This window comes from Oncorhynchus masou, chromosome 9, assembly GCF_036934945.1.
Source record: "Oncorhynchus masou masou isolate Uvic2021 chromosome 9, UVic_Omas_1.1, whole genome shotgun sequence".
Lineage (NCBI taxonomy): Eukaryota > Metazoa > Chordata > Actinopteri > Salmoniformes > Salmonidae > Oncorhynchus > Oncorhynchus masou.
Window position 1 is genome coordinate 17384122 of NC_088220.1, and position 15616 is coordinate 17399737.

At 46.4% G+C, this 15616-nt stretch overlaps 1 protein-coding gene across 3 annotated transcripts; it reads right to left on the reverse strand.

The window, feature by feature from the left end:
• Positions 1-1202: 1202 nt before the first annotated feature.
• LOC135545606 (bromodomain-containing protein 8-like) lies at positions 1203-14760 on the reverse strand. 3 transcript variants are annotated; one of them, XM_064973339.1, is made up of 18 exons: positions 14730-14760; positions 13700-13796; positions 13517-13586; positions 13324-13373; positions 13069-13191; positions 12795-12875; positions 12552-12616; positions 12284-12447; positions 11911-12102; positions 11518-11614; positions 9463-9581; positions 8855-9319; positions 8565-8761; positions 8306-8398; positions 8142-8210; positions 7729-8014; positions 3240-3284; positions 1203-2770 (listed from the first exon to the last, which is right to left on the reverse strand). In XM_064973339.1, exons 2-18 carry the CDS (start codon positions 13720-13722, stop codon positions 2711-2713), a joined length of 2199 nt encoding a protein of 732 aa, XP_064829411.1. In that variant the 5' UTR covers positions 13723-13796; positions 14730-14760; the 3' UTR covers positions 1203-2710. The 3 variants fall into 3 exon arrangements, with proteins under 3 accessions (XP_064829411.1, XP_064829408.1, XP_064829409.1); XM_064973336.1 differs by lacking the exon at positions 14730-14760 and adding an exon at positions 14279-14372; XM_064973337.1 differs by lacking the exons at positions 3240-3284; positions 14730-14760 and adding an exon at positions 14279-14372.
• Between the last annotated feature and the right edge of the window lie 856 nt (positions 14761-15616).

Below are 15616 nucleotides of genomic sequence, written 5' to 3' on the forward strand. Positions count from 1 at the left end.
AAGCAACGTTCAAATGGGAATACAATGTCAGATATTTAGTTTTTTTTTAAATAACTTGTCATTACTGTGCTTCATTTAATAGCACAACCAAATGACCTGGATAACAGTTGGTTGAGATTACATTAATAGTGCAAGTGATCAATGCTGGTTGAGATTCTGCACAGATGTTTTATATTATGATCTCTACAGACCTGGAACATTAAGGCTCACTGTGATTATTCAAGACGTTGATAGTTATAACCTCAGAATGTGCCCATGGATGTGCTACTCATTTTAAGGTTGAATATTTTTTTTTACATTAGTTTGTAAGAGACTTAGCTTTAGGCTATTTACAGTATTACAAAAGTCATATCGCAATGTGACTCAACCAAATATCAACATTTAAGAGATGGATTTACTACTTGGACAGTTTAATCTGTCACTGGTTTAACCTATTATTTAACTTGATTTTTTTTGGTTAATTTGGAGAATCCAGCATGATTTGTTAACTCATCAAGTTAATAGGCTTTTTACTGTATTGCAAAAGTGATATTGAATTAGGTTTGGTTGTCAACGCAACCAAATAAACATTTGAAGGAGATGTATATTTTGTGCCACTGACTTGTCTACCAGTTAATTGATATGTTGGATTCACGTCTCCAACTCAACTAAAACATTACAAAGGACTAAATCAAATTAAACTATTTAAAGTGCAATTAAAGTTTGATTTAGTCCTATTAACTTTTTGGTTGAAATGGAGACATGAATCCAACATATTCATTATTAACTTGAAGACTCCATTTGAAATCAACTAGAGCTTGAAACCTTAGACCTATTGTATTGTTTATTTTTAGTTGAATTCTGGGTTGAATTGAAACAATAGCTGTTGATGACTTTGCAAAGGCTATACAGGACTAAATATTATTATTGATATTACTTATAGGGGTATGGTTATACTTCATTTGCTCTGTTAAACCTATCCTTTGGAATGACTTCGATAGCAACAGTCAATTATATAGTTATTAAGAGATCTCTCAATAATACATTTCTCATGATAGCACATTGTTAGTCAGTGACAAATATCAAAGCTGGGCTTGGTTAAAACTCTGGATGGGAGACCAAATGGATAGCTGTGTAGACCAACTCTGCAGTAGGTGCTGCTGCCCAGTCTATTGGTTTTTTTAAAAACGGATAGTGGACATAACATTGAAGATCAGACATCGTTTCAAATTAAACATTTTATACACGGTTTAGCTATGTGCAAAATTTGTTACCACGATTACATAATTCTGTGGTTGAAAATTTACCCTCAAAACAACAGTTGATTACTTTTTGCAAATCCAATGTATTTTCCATAGAAATAAGAATGAATAGAAAGGGCATCTCCATTCAAGTCAATGATGGCATAATGGGTGTACCCATGCCAGGACGTAAAAACAGGAAGTGTACCTTTCCATCTGTGCTGTGATTTGTTGAGTCAAGTCAATTGATATTACAAAAAATACATTCCATGAGCCACATTAGTTAGAATCATTTGAATGAACATTCTACATTACCATGGCAATCCAGCATCAGTTGATAGAACATTCCAAAATACCATGGCAATTATTGCATCACAATACCAGGCAGCCATTGAGAGTGTAAACATGAGTTAACCAGTTAATTAATTGCCAGGGTTAGAGGTTCCAAGCCTGTTCTCTTCACTCTTATTTCTATGGTATTTTCCAAATATACTAAACAAAAAATATAAACGCAACATGTAAAGTGTTCGTCCCATGTTTCATGAACTGAAATAAAAGATCCCAGAAATGTTCCATACCCACAAAAAGATTCCCTCTCTCAAATGTTGTGCACAAATTTGTTTACATCTTTGTTAGTGAGTATTTCTAATTTTCCAAGATGTTCCATCCACCTGACAGGTGGTGGCATATCAATAAGCTGATTAAACAGCACAATCAATAGAGGTGCACCTTGTGCTGGGGACAATAAAAGGCCACTATAAAATGTGCTGTTTTATCACAACACAATGCCACAGATGTCAAGTGCTGAGCGAGCGCGCAATTGGCATGCTGACTGCAGGAATGTCCACCAGAGCTGAATGTCTCTAACATAAGCTGCCTCCAACATCGTTTTAGAGAATATGTCAGTACAACCGTGGTTACACAGATCATGTATAACCACGTCAGCCCAGGACCTCCACATACAGCTTCTTCACCAGACCTGCAGGATCATGTGGGGTGGGAATTGTTTCATGTCGCGTTTAGATTTTTGTTCAGTATAGATTCCACGTTACACATTGACAAATTATATTGAAACAATGTTGATTCTAACAATCAGTGTTGACACTGGGATCATGATTCCTTGAAGGATATTTTGCAGTTGGCTAATCCTATACACAAAACAACAGGGCCCCAAGTCAGTCACAAGTACTTTAGTACTACTGCAGTTGTAAAACAGATTCAGTCCTCCAGGGCTGCAGTGTCTGCTGTTTACCAGTGGCAAATATCAATGAGAATCATATGATGTCTGGATATCTAGTGTACTGGCTTTAAATACAATCAGACTTAAGTTAGTTAATTAAACTGTACACAACTATGGTACACAATGATCAATTAGAAATGGCCTGGAGAGGAGAATACCCGAGGACTGCAGCCTTGCATCAAGTCTCTCTTTAAACCTCCAGCCCTATGGCCTGTTGGCAATCTATTGTCCTACTGCCTTTTGACTCTGGTTATTTCTTCATCTTCATGTCTGCTTCAATAGCACAGCGGCGCCCTCTGGTGCCCCCATCCTGCAGGGAAGAGAGGTTAAAAGGTGAAGGTCAGTTTGACACCAGGTTGAAAACCCAGTGATGGCTTGTGGTTGGCCCGTAGAAAAACACAAAGACGATCTCTGACCAGAGGAAATGAAGAAAAGAAAGATGAAAGGATGGAAAAAAACGAAAAGAAAGAAAGGCGATGGAGCAGACGAGACGATCACAGACGTTGAAGACAAAACCACTGGATACATAACCCAACCAGGATGGGTCCATTTAAGAACCAAATACCGAAGGTAAAAAATGTAGTGACGGATGTGTGTGTTAATATAAGAGGTGAGTGTATGCTTTTTGAGTGTTTGACTACAGGGGTAGTTGGTGTGAGTTGCAAACTGTTTTATGCGCTTCTGAATATGAGATTAGTGTTTTGGGTGTGTGTGACAGAGAAACAGAGCGTGCGCTTGACTTGACCTGGTGAGTTCTGACCTTTGACCTGAATACTTACAAAGAGAGAGAGAAGGAAAGCGGGAGAGGCCATTGGAACACTGTCCTGTAGGAGGACAAACAGTTAGTGAGAAAAGAGAGAACACGCACACCCCCCCTCATATACACACACCTCTCCAAACACACCCAGAGTAAACAACAAACAAGACAACATTGTACAAAACAGAAGAACAGACAGTAAGAGACACACGTTCAGACAGTCAAGTGAAACACAGTACACAGAGACGGACGGCAGACACAGAGAGGGGGAGACGGACGACAGACGAGACAGCAGTAATGGAGAGGGGAGACGAGACAGCAGTAATGGAGACGGACGGGAGACGAGACAGCAGTAATGGAGACGGACGGCAGACGAGACAGCCGTAATGGAGAGGGGAGACGAGACAGCAGTAATGGAGAGGGGAGACAGAGAGACAGCCAGTAATGGAGAGGGGAGAGGGGAGAGACAGCAGTAATGGAGAGGGGACGAGACGAGACAGCAGTAATGGAGAGGGAGACAGCCGTAATGGAGAGACAGCAGTAATGGAGAGGGGAGACGAGACAGCAGTAATGGAGAGGGGAGACGAGACAGCAGTAATGGAGAGGGGAGACGAGACAGCAGTAATGGAGAGGGGAGACGAGACAGCCGTAATGGAGAGGGGAGACGAGACAGCCGTAATGGAGAGGGGAGACGCAGTAATGGAGCCGTAATGGAGAGGGGAGACGAGACAGCCGTAATGGAGAGGGGAGAAGAGACAGCAGTACGGACGGCACAGCAGCCGTAATGGAGAGGGGAGACGAGACAGCCGTAATGGAGAGGGGAGACGGTAATGGAGAGGGGAGACGACAGAGAGGGGAGACGAGACAGCCGTAATGGAGAGGGGACGAGACAGCAGTAATGGAGACGGACGACAGACAGCCGTAATGGAGAGGGGAGACGAGACAGCCGTAATGGAGAGGGGAGACGGACGGACAGGGGAGACGAGACAGCAGTAATGGAGAGGGGGACAGCCGTAACGGACAGACAGCAGCCGTAACGGAATGGAGAGGGGAGACGAGACAGCCGTAACGGAGAGGGGAGACGAGACAGCCGTAACGGAGAGGGGAGACGAGACAGCCGTAACGGAGAGGGGAGACGAGACAGCCGTAACGGAGAGGGGAGACGAGACAGCCGTAACGGAGAGGGGAGACGAGACAGCCGTAATGGAGAGGGGAGACGAGACAGCCGTAATGGAGAGGGGAGACGAGACAGCCGTAATGGAGAGGGGAGACGAGACAGCCGTAATGGAGAGGGGAGACGAGACAGCAGTAATGGAGAGGGGAGACGAGACAGCGAGACGGCCGTAATGGAGAGGGGAGACGAGACAGCAGTAATGGAGAGGGAGGCCGTAACGGAGACAGACAGTAACGGAGAGGGGAGAGACGAGACAGCCGTAATGGAGAGAGGGGAGACGAGACAGCCGTAACGGAGAGGGGAGGAGACGAGACAGCCGTAACGGAGAGGGGAGGCGAGACAGCCGTAACGGAGACGAGACGGCCGTAACGGAGACGAGACAGCCGTAACGGAGACGAGACGGCCGTAACGGAGACGAGACAGCCGTAATGGAGAGGGGAGACGAGACAGCCGTAATGGAGAGGGGAGACGAGACAGCCGTAAAGGAGAGGGGGAGACGGACAGCAGTAATGGAGAGGGGGAGACGGACAGCAGTAATGGAGAGGGGGAGACGAGACAGCAGTAGAGGGAGACAGCCGGGGAGAGACGAGACAGCAGTAATGGAGAGGGGAGACGAGACAGCAGTAATGGAGAGGGGAGCCGTAACGGAGACAGCCGTAATGGAGAGGGAGAGACGGAGGAGCCGTAATGGAGAGGGAGAGACGAGACAGCCGTAACGGAGACGAGACAGCCGTAACGGACAGCAGTAATGGGAGAGAGGGGGAGACGGAGACGAGACAGCCGTAATGGAGAGGGGGAGACGGACGAGAGACGAGACAGCAGTAATGGAGAGGGGGAGACGGACGACAGACGAGACAGCAGTAATGGAGAGGGGGCCGTAACGGAGACGACGACAGCAGTAATGGAGACGGACGGCCGTAGACGAGACAGCAGTAATGGAGAGGGGAGAACGGACAGCCCGTAACGGAGAGGGAGACGAGACAGCCGTAATGGAGAGGGGAGACGAGACAGACCGTAACGGAGAGGGGGAGACGGACAGCAGCCGTAATGGAGAGGACAGCCGTAGACGAGACAGCAGTAATGGAGAGGGGAGACGGAGACGAGACAGCCGTAATGGAGAGGGGAGACGAGACAGCCGTAATGGAGAGGGGGAGACGAGAGACAGCCCGTAACGGAGAGGGGAGACGAGACAGCCGTAACGGAGAGGGGGCGAATGGAGAGGGGAGACGAGACAGCCGTAATGGAGAGACGAGACGCCGAACGACAGCCGTAATGGAGAGGGGGAGACGGACAGCAGTAATGGAGAGGGGAGACGAGACAGCAGTAATGGAGAGGGGAGACAAGACAGCAGTAATGGAGAGGGGGAGACGGACGACAGACGAGACAGCAGTAATGGATAGGGGGAGACGGACAGCAGTAATGGAGAGGGGGAGACAGCCGTAACGGAGACAGCAGTAATGGAGAGGGGAGGGAGCCGTAACGGAGAGGGGACAGAGACGTAACGGAGAGACAGCAGTAATGGAGAGGGGGAGACGGACAGAGGGGGAGACGAGACAGCCGTAATGGAGAGGGGAGACGAGACAGCCGTAATGGAGAGGGGACGAGACAGCCGTAACGAGACAGCCGTAACGGAGAGGAGAGGGGGAGACGAGACAGCAGTAATGGAGAGGGGAGACGGGAGACGGAGACAGCAGTAATGGAGAGGAGACGGACAGCAGACAGCCGTAATGGAGAGGGGGAGACGGACGAACGGAGACGGGAGACGAGCAGCCGTAATGGAGAGGGGGAGAGGGAGACAGCAGTAATGGAGAGGGGAGACGGACGGCAGACGAGACAGCAGTAATGGAGAGGGGAGACAGCAGTAACGGAGAGGGGAGGCCAGTAACGGAGAGGGGAGACGAGACAGCAGTAACGAGAGGGGAGACGAGACAGCCCGTAATGGAGAGGGGACGAGGCACGAGAGAGGGGGAGACAGCAGCGTAATGGAGAGGGGAGACGAGGCAGAGACAGCCGTAATGGAGAGGGGAGACGAGGCAGCCGAATGGAGCCGTAATGGAGAGGGGAGACGAGACAGCCGTAATGGAGAGGGGAGACGAGACAGCCGTAATGGAGAGGGGAGACGAGACAGCCGTAATGGAGAGGGGAGACGAGACAGCCGTAATGGAGAGGGGAGACGAGACAGCCGTAATGGAGAGGGGAGACGAGACAGCCGTAATGGAGAGGGGAGACGGACAGCAGTAATAGAGAGGGGAGACGAGACAGCAGTAATAGAGAGGGGAGGCAGACAGCCGTAATGGAGAGGGGAGACGAGACAGCAGTAATGGAGAGGGGAGACGAGACAGCAGTAATGGAGAGGGGAGACGAGACAGCAGTAATGGAGAGGGGAGACGGACAGCAGTAATAGAGAGGGGAGACGAGACAGCAGTAATAGAGAGGGGAGGCAGACAGCAGTAATAGAGAGGGGAGGCAGACAGCCGTAATGGAGAGGGGAGACGAGACAGCAGTAATGGAGAGGGGAGACGAGACAGCCGTAATGGAGAGGGGAGACGAGACAGCCGTAATGGAGAGGGGAGACGAGGCAGCAGTAATGGAGAGGGGAGACGAGGCAGCAGTAATGGAGAGGGGAGGCAGACAGCCGTAATGGAGAGGGGAGGCAGACAGCCGTAATGGAGAGGGGAGGCAGACAGCCGTAATGGAGAGGGGAGGCGGGAGCATGAAGCCTGTCTACAGATGAAGTGTATTGCAGGGGGGTTAGGTGAGAGGCAAGATATGATTATTGGGGCATGAGATGGGTACAGTCTGTCCTGCATCAATTGTACATGTCTTGGTTCCTTGGCTCCTTGTTGCTGGACTCGGAGGTATGTGTGTTTGTGTACAGGTAACTGCCAAAATAAAGGAAACACATTGAAGTGTTTGTAACTCTATTGGATGGATGAGACACCATTCTTCCACCAGAAATACCATAATTTGGTGTTTTGTTGATGGTGGTGAAAAACGCTCTATGGCGACACTCCAGAATCTCACATTACGTCTTCAGTTGGGTTGATATCTGGTGACTGAGACTGCCATGGCATATGGTTTACATCTCATCAAACCATTCAGTAACCACTCGTGCCCTGTGGATGGGGGCATTGTAATCCTACGGGGCTTTAGCCATGGTAGCCAAAATATTGGCCTGCCCAGCATGACCCTAAGCACGATAGGATGTTAATTGCTTAATAAACTCAGGAACCACACCTGTGTGGAAACACCTGCTTTTAATATACTTTGCATCCCTCATTCACGCAAGTGTTTCTATAATTGTGGCAGTTACCTGTATGTGTGTATCTAGTCTTACCTTCTCCACGGACTCCCCTGGCTTGCGACCCCCCTCGCGGCCTCTGAGGCTCTTGGTGGAGATGGAGGACTCTGAGGTCTGCATGATGAGCTGAGTGGCCAGGAACTGCTGCACATGTTCTAGAACATCTCTCTGCATCTCCAGGGCCATGTGGAACACGTCGTGGTCAGAGCTGTTGTACATCACCGCGTTCTGGAACATCAGCATGATGTCACGCTGGAACTCTGCTGTCGTACGGATCTGACCCGCCTCGATACTCTTCTTGATGGCCGACAGATCCATGGGTCTGGAGGCGAAGGGAGGGAAAGGGTGTATGTGTTTTAGGGGGTAATGTGAGCATGTACTTACATTGTTTAATAAATAGATTTTATTTTCACATGCAAACAAACCGTTTACTGTTATAGAACTCTCACCTGTGTACAATGCTGTGGTAACCAGGGGCGATGTCTTCAGACACAGACTGAAGGAAGACACTGGCGTACCTGACACAGGTACCAACAATTTATCTGTCAAATTCTACAGTAGCTCAGACATGTTAAGTGATTGGCTGTTATTGGGGAAATGGCTAAGAGCTGACCTGTGATTGGCCGCTGCTCTCCACACCAGCATGATGGCTTTCTTCCAGATCTTCTGAGCCTGAACCGCCTCCTGATCCTCCCCGCATATTGAACTGAGAGAGACGGAGGAGGGTGAAGGGTTAGTGAGTGATAGAGTGATAGAGGGGGAGAGAGGTCATAAAGCATTCTTTAGTGTCATTCAGTGCTTTATTCAGGCTTGTGATAGAATGATCAGGTTAAGAGTTGCCATGGACACAAGGACCAGGGTTGGACACTTACAACTGGGAAGAGGCAGGGCTGCTGGCTAGCGAATCAGCTGTGGTGTAGCGTTGGGAGGAGGGGCCATAGCCATCCTCGCTCTCACTGGCTGCCGGTTCTACTTCTGATAGGTAGGGCCCCTCCCCCTCTCCACATTCCTTCATCTCCATTCCTTCATCAGGATCCCCATCACTCGCTCCATCCTCATCCTTCACTTCCTACACAAAGATACACAAGGAGAGATGATAATTCAACTGCACTTGGTAGAGATGTGTGCTTGTGTGCTGCGTTTCTGAAAATAGGACAATTACCTTGGACTCTTTCCCTGATCCAGAGCTGTCTTCTGAGTCTAGGCAGGGTGTGTTTAGTTCTGGCTGGATCCACTCCTCATTTTCAGTCTTCACAGCTGTGCTCAGGGCTCCTTCCTCCCCCAGAACTCCCTCCTCTGTGACCTCGCTTCCTGCCAGGCCATCATCAGCAACAACAGAAGGGACCACATTTGTCTGCACTGTTTCTTGTCCCTCATAGTCCTTCCCCTCTTCGGCTTCCCCCCTTCCACTCTCTGTCTGTGCCTCCAGGCTCCCAGGGTTAGCTCCAGCCGCAGCCTGAAGCCCATGTGTGGGGTCAGACTGAACCATAGGACCAGGCTCTGAGGTCTTCAAGTCCTGAGCCTCCCATGGGCCTGAGAGGGAGTGGCCAGCAGAAACAGCCTCCTCACAGAGAGAGAGAGCAGCCTCCACTGCTGCAGCATCTAGAACCTCCACAGAGTCATCCACCTGAGAAATACAGACACAGAAAGACAGAGAGAGAGGACTGTGATGCGTGTGCACAAAAAAAGGTTGCTTACTACAGAGATATCTATGTCAAAAGCTGTATCCCACCCTCTCAAAGTCCCCCGCCCCCCACACACACCATGTACCTTCTCCTCTATGATGGAGATTATGTCTCCCACGGTCTCCATGTCCAGCTCATCCCCCATGTAGGAACCAGGTGCATGGTCCTCCTCCACCTTCACCACCTCTGAGCCTGCCTCTTTGACTGAACACACACAGACAGAGACAAAGAAACACACACACACACGTGTCACCACCAACGGTACACTGGTCTCACTGATTAGAAATCAGATGAGGGTTCCTCTTTATATACTAGATATTCCTTCCCCTTTCTAGAGGGAAGATAGAGACAGGTGAGTTTAGAGAGACACACTGACAGACGAGGGACAGTATTAATCTGTGTTGGGTGTGGCAGGGCTGGACAGTGGGGGGCACTGTTTCCATTGGACACACCAAAGTACATATAATAAAGGACAGACGCACTTTGCTTCTAACACATTTAAAGCAGAGAAGCACATACAGCACTAATACTTAGCATTCTAAATAGAGGTTGACCAATTAAATCGGAATGGACGATTAATTAGGGCCGATTTCAAGTTTTCATAACAATCGGAAATAGATATTTTTGGACACCGATTTGGCCGATGTTTTTTTTTTTTACACCTTTATTTAATCTTTATTTAACTAGGATGATTCAATCTTACTGTTAACCAATCTTGCAACCTTACAGTTAATCATAATCACTAGTTAACTACACATGGTTGATGATATTACTAGTTTATCTAGCGTGTCCTGCGTTGCATATAATCGATGCGATGCGTATCGTTGCTCCAATGTGTACCTAACCATAAACATCAATGCTTTTCTTAAAATCAATACACACAAGTATATTTTTAAACCTGTATATTTAGCAAAAAGAAATCCAGGTTAGCAGGCAATATTAACCAAGTGAAATTGTGTCACTTCTCTTGCATTCATTGCACGCAGAGTCAGGGTATATGCAACAGTTTGGGCTGCCTAGTTTGCCAGAATTTTACGTAATTATGACATAGCATTGAAGGTTGTGCAATGGAACAGGAATATTTAGACTGATGGATGCCACCCGTTAGATAAAATAACAGAACAGTTCCGTATTTCACTGAAAGAATAAACGTCTTGTTTTTGAGATGATAGTTTCCGGATTCGACCATATTAATGATTTAAGGCTGGTATTTCTGTGTGTTATTATGTTATAACTAAGTCTATGATTTGAGAGAGCAGTCTGACTGTGCGATGGTAGGCACCAGCAGACTCGTAAGCATGCATTCAAACAGCAGTTTCGTGCGTTTGCCAGCAGCTGCTTATGACTTCAAGCCTATCAACTCCCGAGATTAGGCTGGTGTAACCGATGTGAAATGGCTAGCTAGTTAGCGGGGTGCACGCTAATAGTGTTTCAAGCGTCACTCGCTCTGAGACTTGTAGTGGTTGTTCCCCTTGCTCTGCAAGGGCCCCGGCTTTGTGGAGCGATGGGTAACGCTGCTTCGAAGGGTGGCTGTTGTGGATGTGTTCCTGATTCGAGCGAGGAGAGGGACGGAAGCTATACTATTACACTGGCAATACTAAAGTGCGTATAAGAACATCCAATAGTCAAAGGTTAAAGAAATACAAATGGTATAGAGAGAAATAGTCCTATAATTCCTATATTAACTACAACCTAAAACCTCTTACCTCAGAATATTGAAGTCTCATGTTAAAAGGAACCACCAGCTTTCATAGGTTCTCATGTTCTGAGCAAGGAACTTAAACGTTAGCTTTCTTACATGGCACATATTGCACTTTTACTTTATTCTCCAACACTTTGTTTTTGCATTATTTAAACCAAATTGAACATGTTTCATTATTTATTTGAGGCTAAATTGATTTTATTGATGTATTATATTAAAATATGTGTTCATTCAGTATTGTTGCAATTGTCATTATTACAAATACATAAAAATAAAATCAGCTGATTAATCCCTATCTGCTTTTTTTGGTCCTCCAACAATCGGTATCGGTATTGAAAAATCATAATCGGTCGACCTCTAATCCTAACACACATCAAGCCAAACACATAACAATCAGCCCGCCAGCAAGAGCGGTTACTCCACGCTTGCCATTGTTACCTGCGCGGGCGACCTCAAAGTCTGCTGTGATAGTGGGGGTTGCAGTAGGAACTCCTCCGTTAGCCAGTCCTGCAGCAGCAGCATCCGCCTCCACTACCTGACGACAACACGTCATCAACACACAATATCCCCAATTCCCTGTTCTCTAAAAACATCTACATCACCTGTTTTTACTGAGCAGCTTGGTAGGATGTACAACAGCATATTACTCCCTAGAATAGACAGGAATTTCCCCAACAACAGTAGCTTGTGAAGTCAAACTTAACCTGAACCCTCTCCCTTAAACAGATCCACACAATATAATCCAATATAACCCAATATAATCCAAATACTTTCATCCCTTATTACTGCAAATCATCCCCTTTCAACTTCCTTTTGTAGTGTATTTCTCACCAGTATGGGGCTAGCAGAGATCAGGCTTCCTTTCTTCAGTAGCTCTGAGAGGAGAGGGGAGGGAGGCGGCGTGGACTTCTGACTGAGAAGCCTCTTCTGTGGGGAGTCGTCTACCAGAGACCCCAGGCTTCCCTCCTTGGGCCCCGCTATTGGAGCATCCGACGACGGTAGGAACACTGCTCCCCCCTGGGACTACGTGGACAGAGAGGGGGGAAAAAAACATTAATTGACCATTCCTCAATGACAACAAGAGACAAGCAACAACCAGCTAGAAGAGACTTTCAAAACAGTACAAAACAAATTCTCTAATGTTTATACCAGGTGTTTTATGCACACAATGTTATGCTGACCAGGACTAAGACCCTTCCCTTACCAAATTGGCACCACGGGTCTCCTCTGCCTGGGGCATGGCTGTATCTATTGGGGGTGTGGGGGTGTCTGTCTGTGCCCCCTCCATGCCCGTGGGACTGGCACCCAGAGGGGAGCGTATAGTAACACTGGACACCCGCTTGGGCGTGTTCTTAACCGCTTGGCGAGCTGAGAACGAAGAGAAGAAGGGTTATTATTACTGGTAGTTCTTGAGCCTAATAATTGTTCAAATCAGTGGTGTCCAAAATGTTTATTATTAGTCCAAAGCTTACCCTGGTAGGATGTCTCTGTGGCCTTCCTCTTAAGATCTGCCTCATCCTCATCCTGCTTATTTTTCCTGCCAAACCAAAGACAAGTCATTTTAACCATGAAACACAATCTTCACTGCTAAATCCGGTACAGAAAGTACACTATGAATTACAACGTTGTGTTTACATCAAATAAAAAGAAAGGCATATTGTTAGACAGTAAGGCATGCAGACACAAACCAAGAGACAGACAGACCAGTTTCTTACTGTGTTATGTCTGTCCACAGCTCCTCTAGCCGTGAGTCCAGATGTCCTGTCTGGATCAGATCCACCTCCTTCTTCAACTTTCTGTCAAAACAGGAAGTACAGGGCCAAAGGTCAAGCATGGTAAATAGAGTGTATGGAGCATGTCTGTCATCTATAATGGCTTTGAACAGGGATAAATATTGGCTATGTATTGATAGTGAAGGTTCCACTGTGTATGTGTGTGTGAGACTACATTTGTATGTGTGTGAGAGCGGGAGTGCCTGTGTGTATTGACCTGTATTTGTCCTGTGTGTCTCTCAGTAGTTTTTTCAGCTCCTCTATCCTCTCGGCAGTGAGTCTCCGTACGATCACATCCTCGATGGTCTCCACCACCTCACCCTTCTCTCCACGCTTACGCCTGAAACAGCGCCATACATCAGACACATGAACAGTACATCAGACACATGAACAGCTCTGACGACAGCTGAAGTGCTGCCTCCGCTACAGAATACTCCAATAAAGCAGATACAATGTGTGCTTGTGTACTAACTTTGGAGCCTCTGTAGTCTCCAGCAGCTCAGAATACTGAGAGGCACAGTGCTGTGGGGGTCAGAATGACAGAAAGCTGGTTAGATATATTGTAGCTGACCTTTCAACCTTGATCATCATGAAAGAGATGAATTGTTTTGTGTCACAGTGAGTCTGACTATGAAATGGGGACAAGCTTGTTGTCTGTCTCATACCTTCTGGGAGAACCAGTCTGGAGGGCGGCCTGGCTCTGAGAAAGGCTTGATGGCTCTGCTGACTGACACCCTGAAAAGCAGACAAAGTGGTAGGAGGACAATCAAGCACACAAATTACCATGTAGAAGAACAAAATGTAAATGCAGTCAGCGACAGACTGAAACAATTAGTGTGTTTGTTTACCAGTTTTGGTCTCCGCTCCTCATAACAGAGGAAGCGAGGCATAGTTTCTCCCTCAATGACCACGGCTCCGTCGGGCCAACGGACAGCCTCTTGTGTTCTACATAAAAACAGATAAAGCAATTATGACGCTTGGAATAGGTAGACTAGCAATAGAAAGAGAGATGTCACAGGAGGAACCAAAATTAGGTCAGAGCTCAAATATAGGCTAGATAATTAACTAGCTAAACACCGGCTACACAGCCAGCAAGCTACAATATTGCTGTTAATGCAAATACGGTTTTGAGCTATCTAGAAAAGCATAACGTCACCAATTAGCTAGCTAGGTAATTGAACACAATAATTGCTTTGGTTGTTTATCATATTCGGCTAGTAAGGTGCGTGCTCTGTAGCTAGGAACACCTATTGTTATCAAGCTAGCTAACATTAGCTAGTGGCGCGCGCCTGGCAAACTAACAAAACCCAGGCAGGGCTAGCTAGACGAAAATAATGTAGAAAGCTAGTTACGAAAATGTTGTACTTTACATTTGAAATGTATGTATACGTTGTAGCTACCCTTGCAAGCTAACAAATAATACTCACTCCCGACTCCACTCGCCATTTCTTTGTGGACAGGGCCTCGCCACTAAACTTCCGCCGGAATCATTTCAATGTAGCACAGATGTGGAGACTGACATCACAATAACTCACGTACAGCTAGTAGGGGGACTAACTCGAATGGTAGAGCGCTCGCTTAGCATGCGAGAGGTAGCGGGATCAATGCCCGCGTCTTCCATTGTTTCCTTATTTTTTTATTGAATGTGATATAATTAGCTTCTGAAGTAGTTTGAGCAATTCCATTTCCTTCGGTGTTATACTTTTAGAAACGGATGTTGCTGCAGCTGTATTCTCAGATACACTGTATTATTAATATCAAATATGTTGATAATATTATTATCAACATAGCTCAATATATAACTTACACTGAACATTCCATTCGTCATCATCTCTACATGAATGGAGGATTAGTTCAAATTGTAAGACGCTTGCTTACCATGAGCGGTAGTGGGTCAATGCCTGCTTCCTTCAAATCTTTACTTCCCATCTATGACTAGGCAGTGCCAGTGATATGGAATATGTTTTATAATAGCTGTAGTAAAAACGGGGATTTGCTCAAATGGTAGCGCGCTCGTTTAGCATGTGATGCCTGCTTCCTCCAAATCTTTATTTATTTTAGTCTTTTTTGCTCTTCTTTATCAACGGATCCAATAATTCCGGATCCCACCCTATGTGAAAACGACAGGTTTCTGTGATTTGTGGTCAAAAACATGCACACCAGGTGATGTCAAAAGTATTTATGGATGATGTCATCGGAGAAACGTGACATGTGATTTTAACCAACTATGAGCTGGCAAAGGTTACTAAATCACATGCCTCACATCAGATGATGTCATAAGTGTTTCCTATGACATCAGAAACCTGCCGTTTTCACATGTTGATGTTAGGGTGGTGCTGGAGAAGTTGACAAGTGGGAACCAATCAATCAAAGTGATTTATTAAGTCCTTTTTACATCAGCAGATGTCACAAAGTGCTTATACAGAAACCCAGCCTAAAACCCTAAACAGCAACCAATGCAGATGTTATATATAGAGGTGGTGGCTAGGAAAACTCCCTAGAAAGGCAGGAACTAAGGAAGAAAGCTAGAGAGGAACCAGGTTCTGAGGGGTGGCCAGTCCTCTTCTGGCTGTGCTGGGTGGAGATTATAAGAGTATCAAATCAAATTTTATTTGTCACATGCGCTGAATACAACAGGTATGCTTACTTAAAGCCCTTAACCAACAATGCTGTTTTAAGAAAATACAGAGAGAAAAAAAGTAATAAATAATCAAAATAATTAAAGAGCAGCAGTAAATAACAATAGCGGAGCTATATACAGGAGG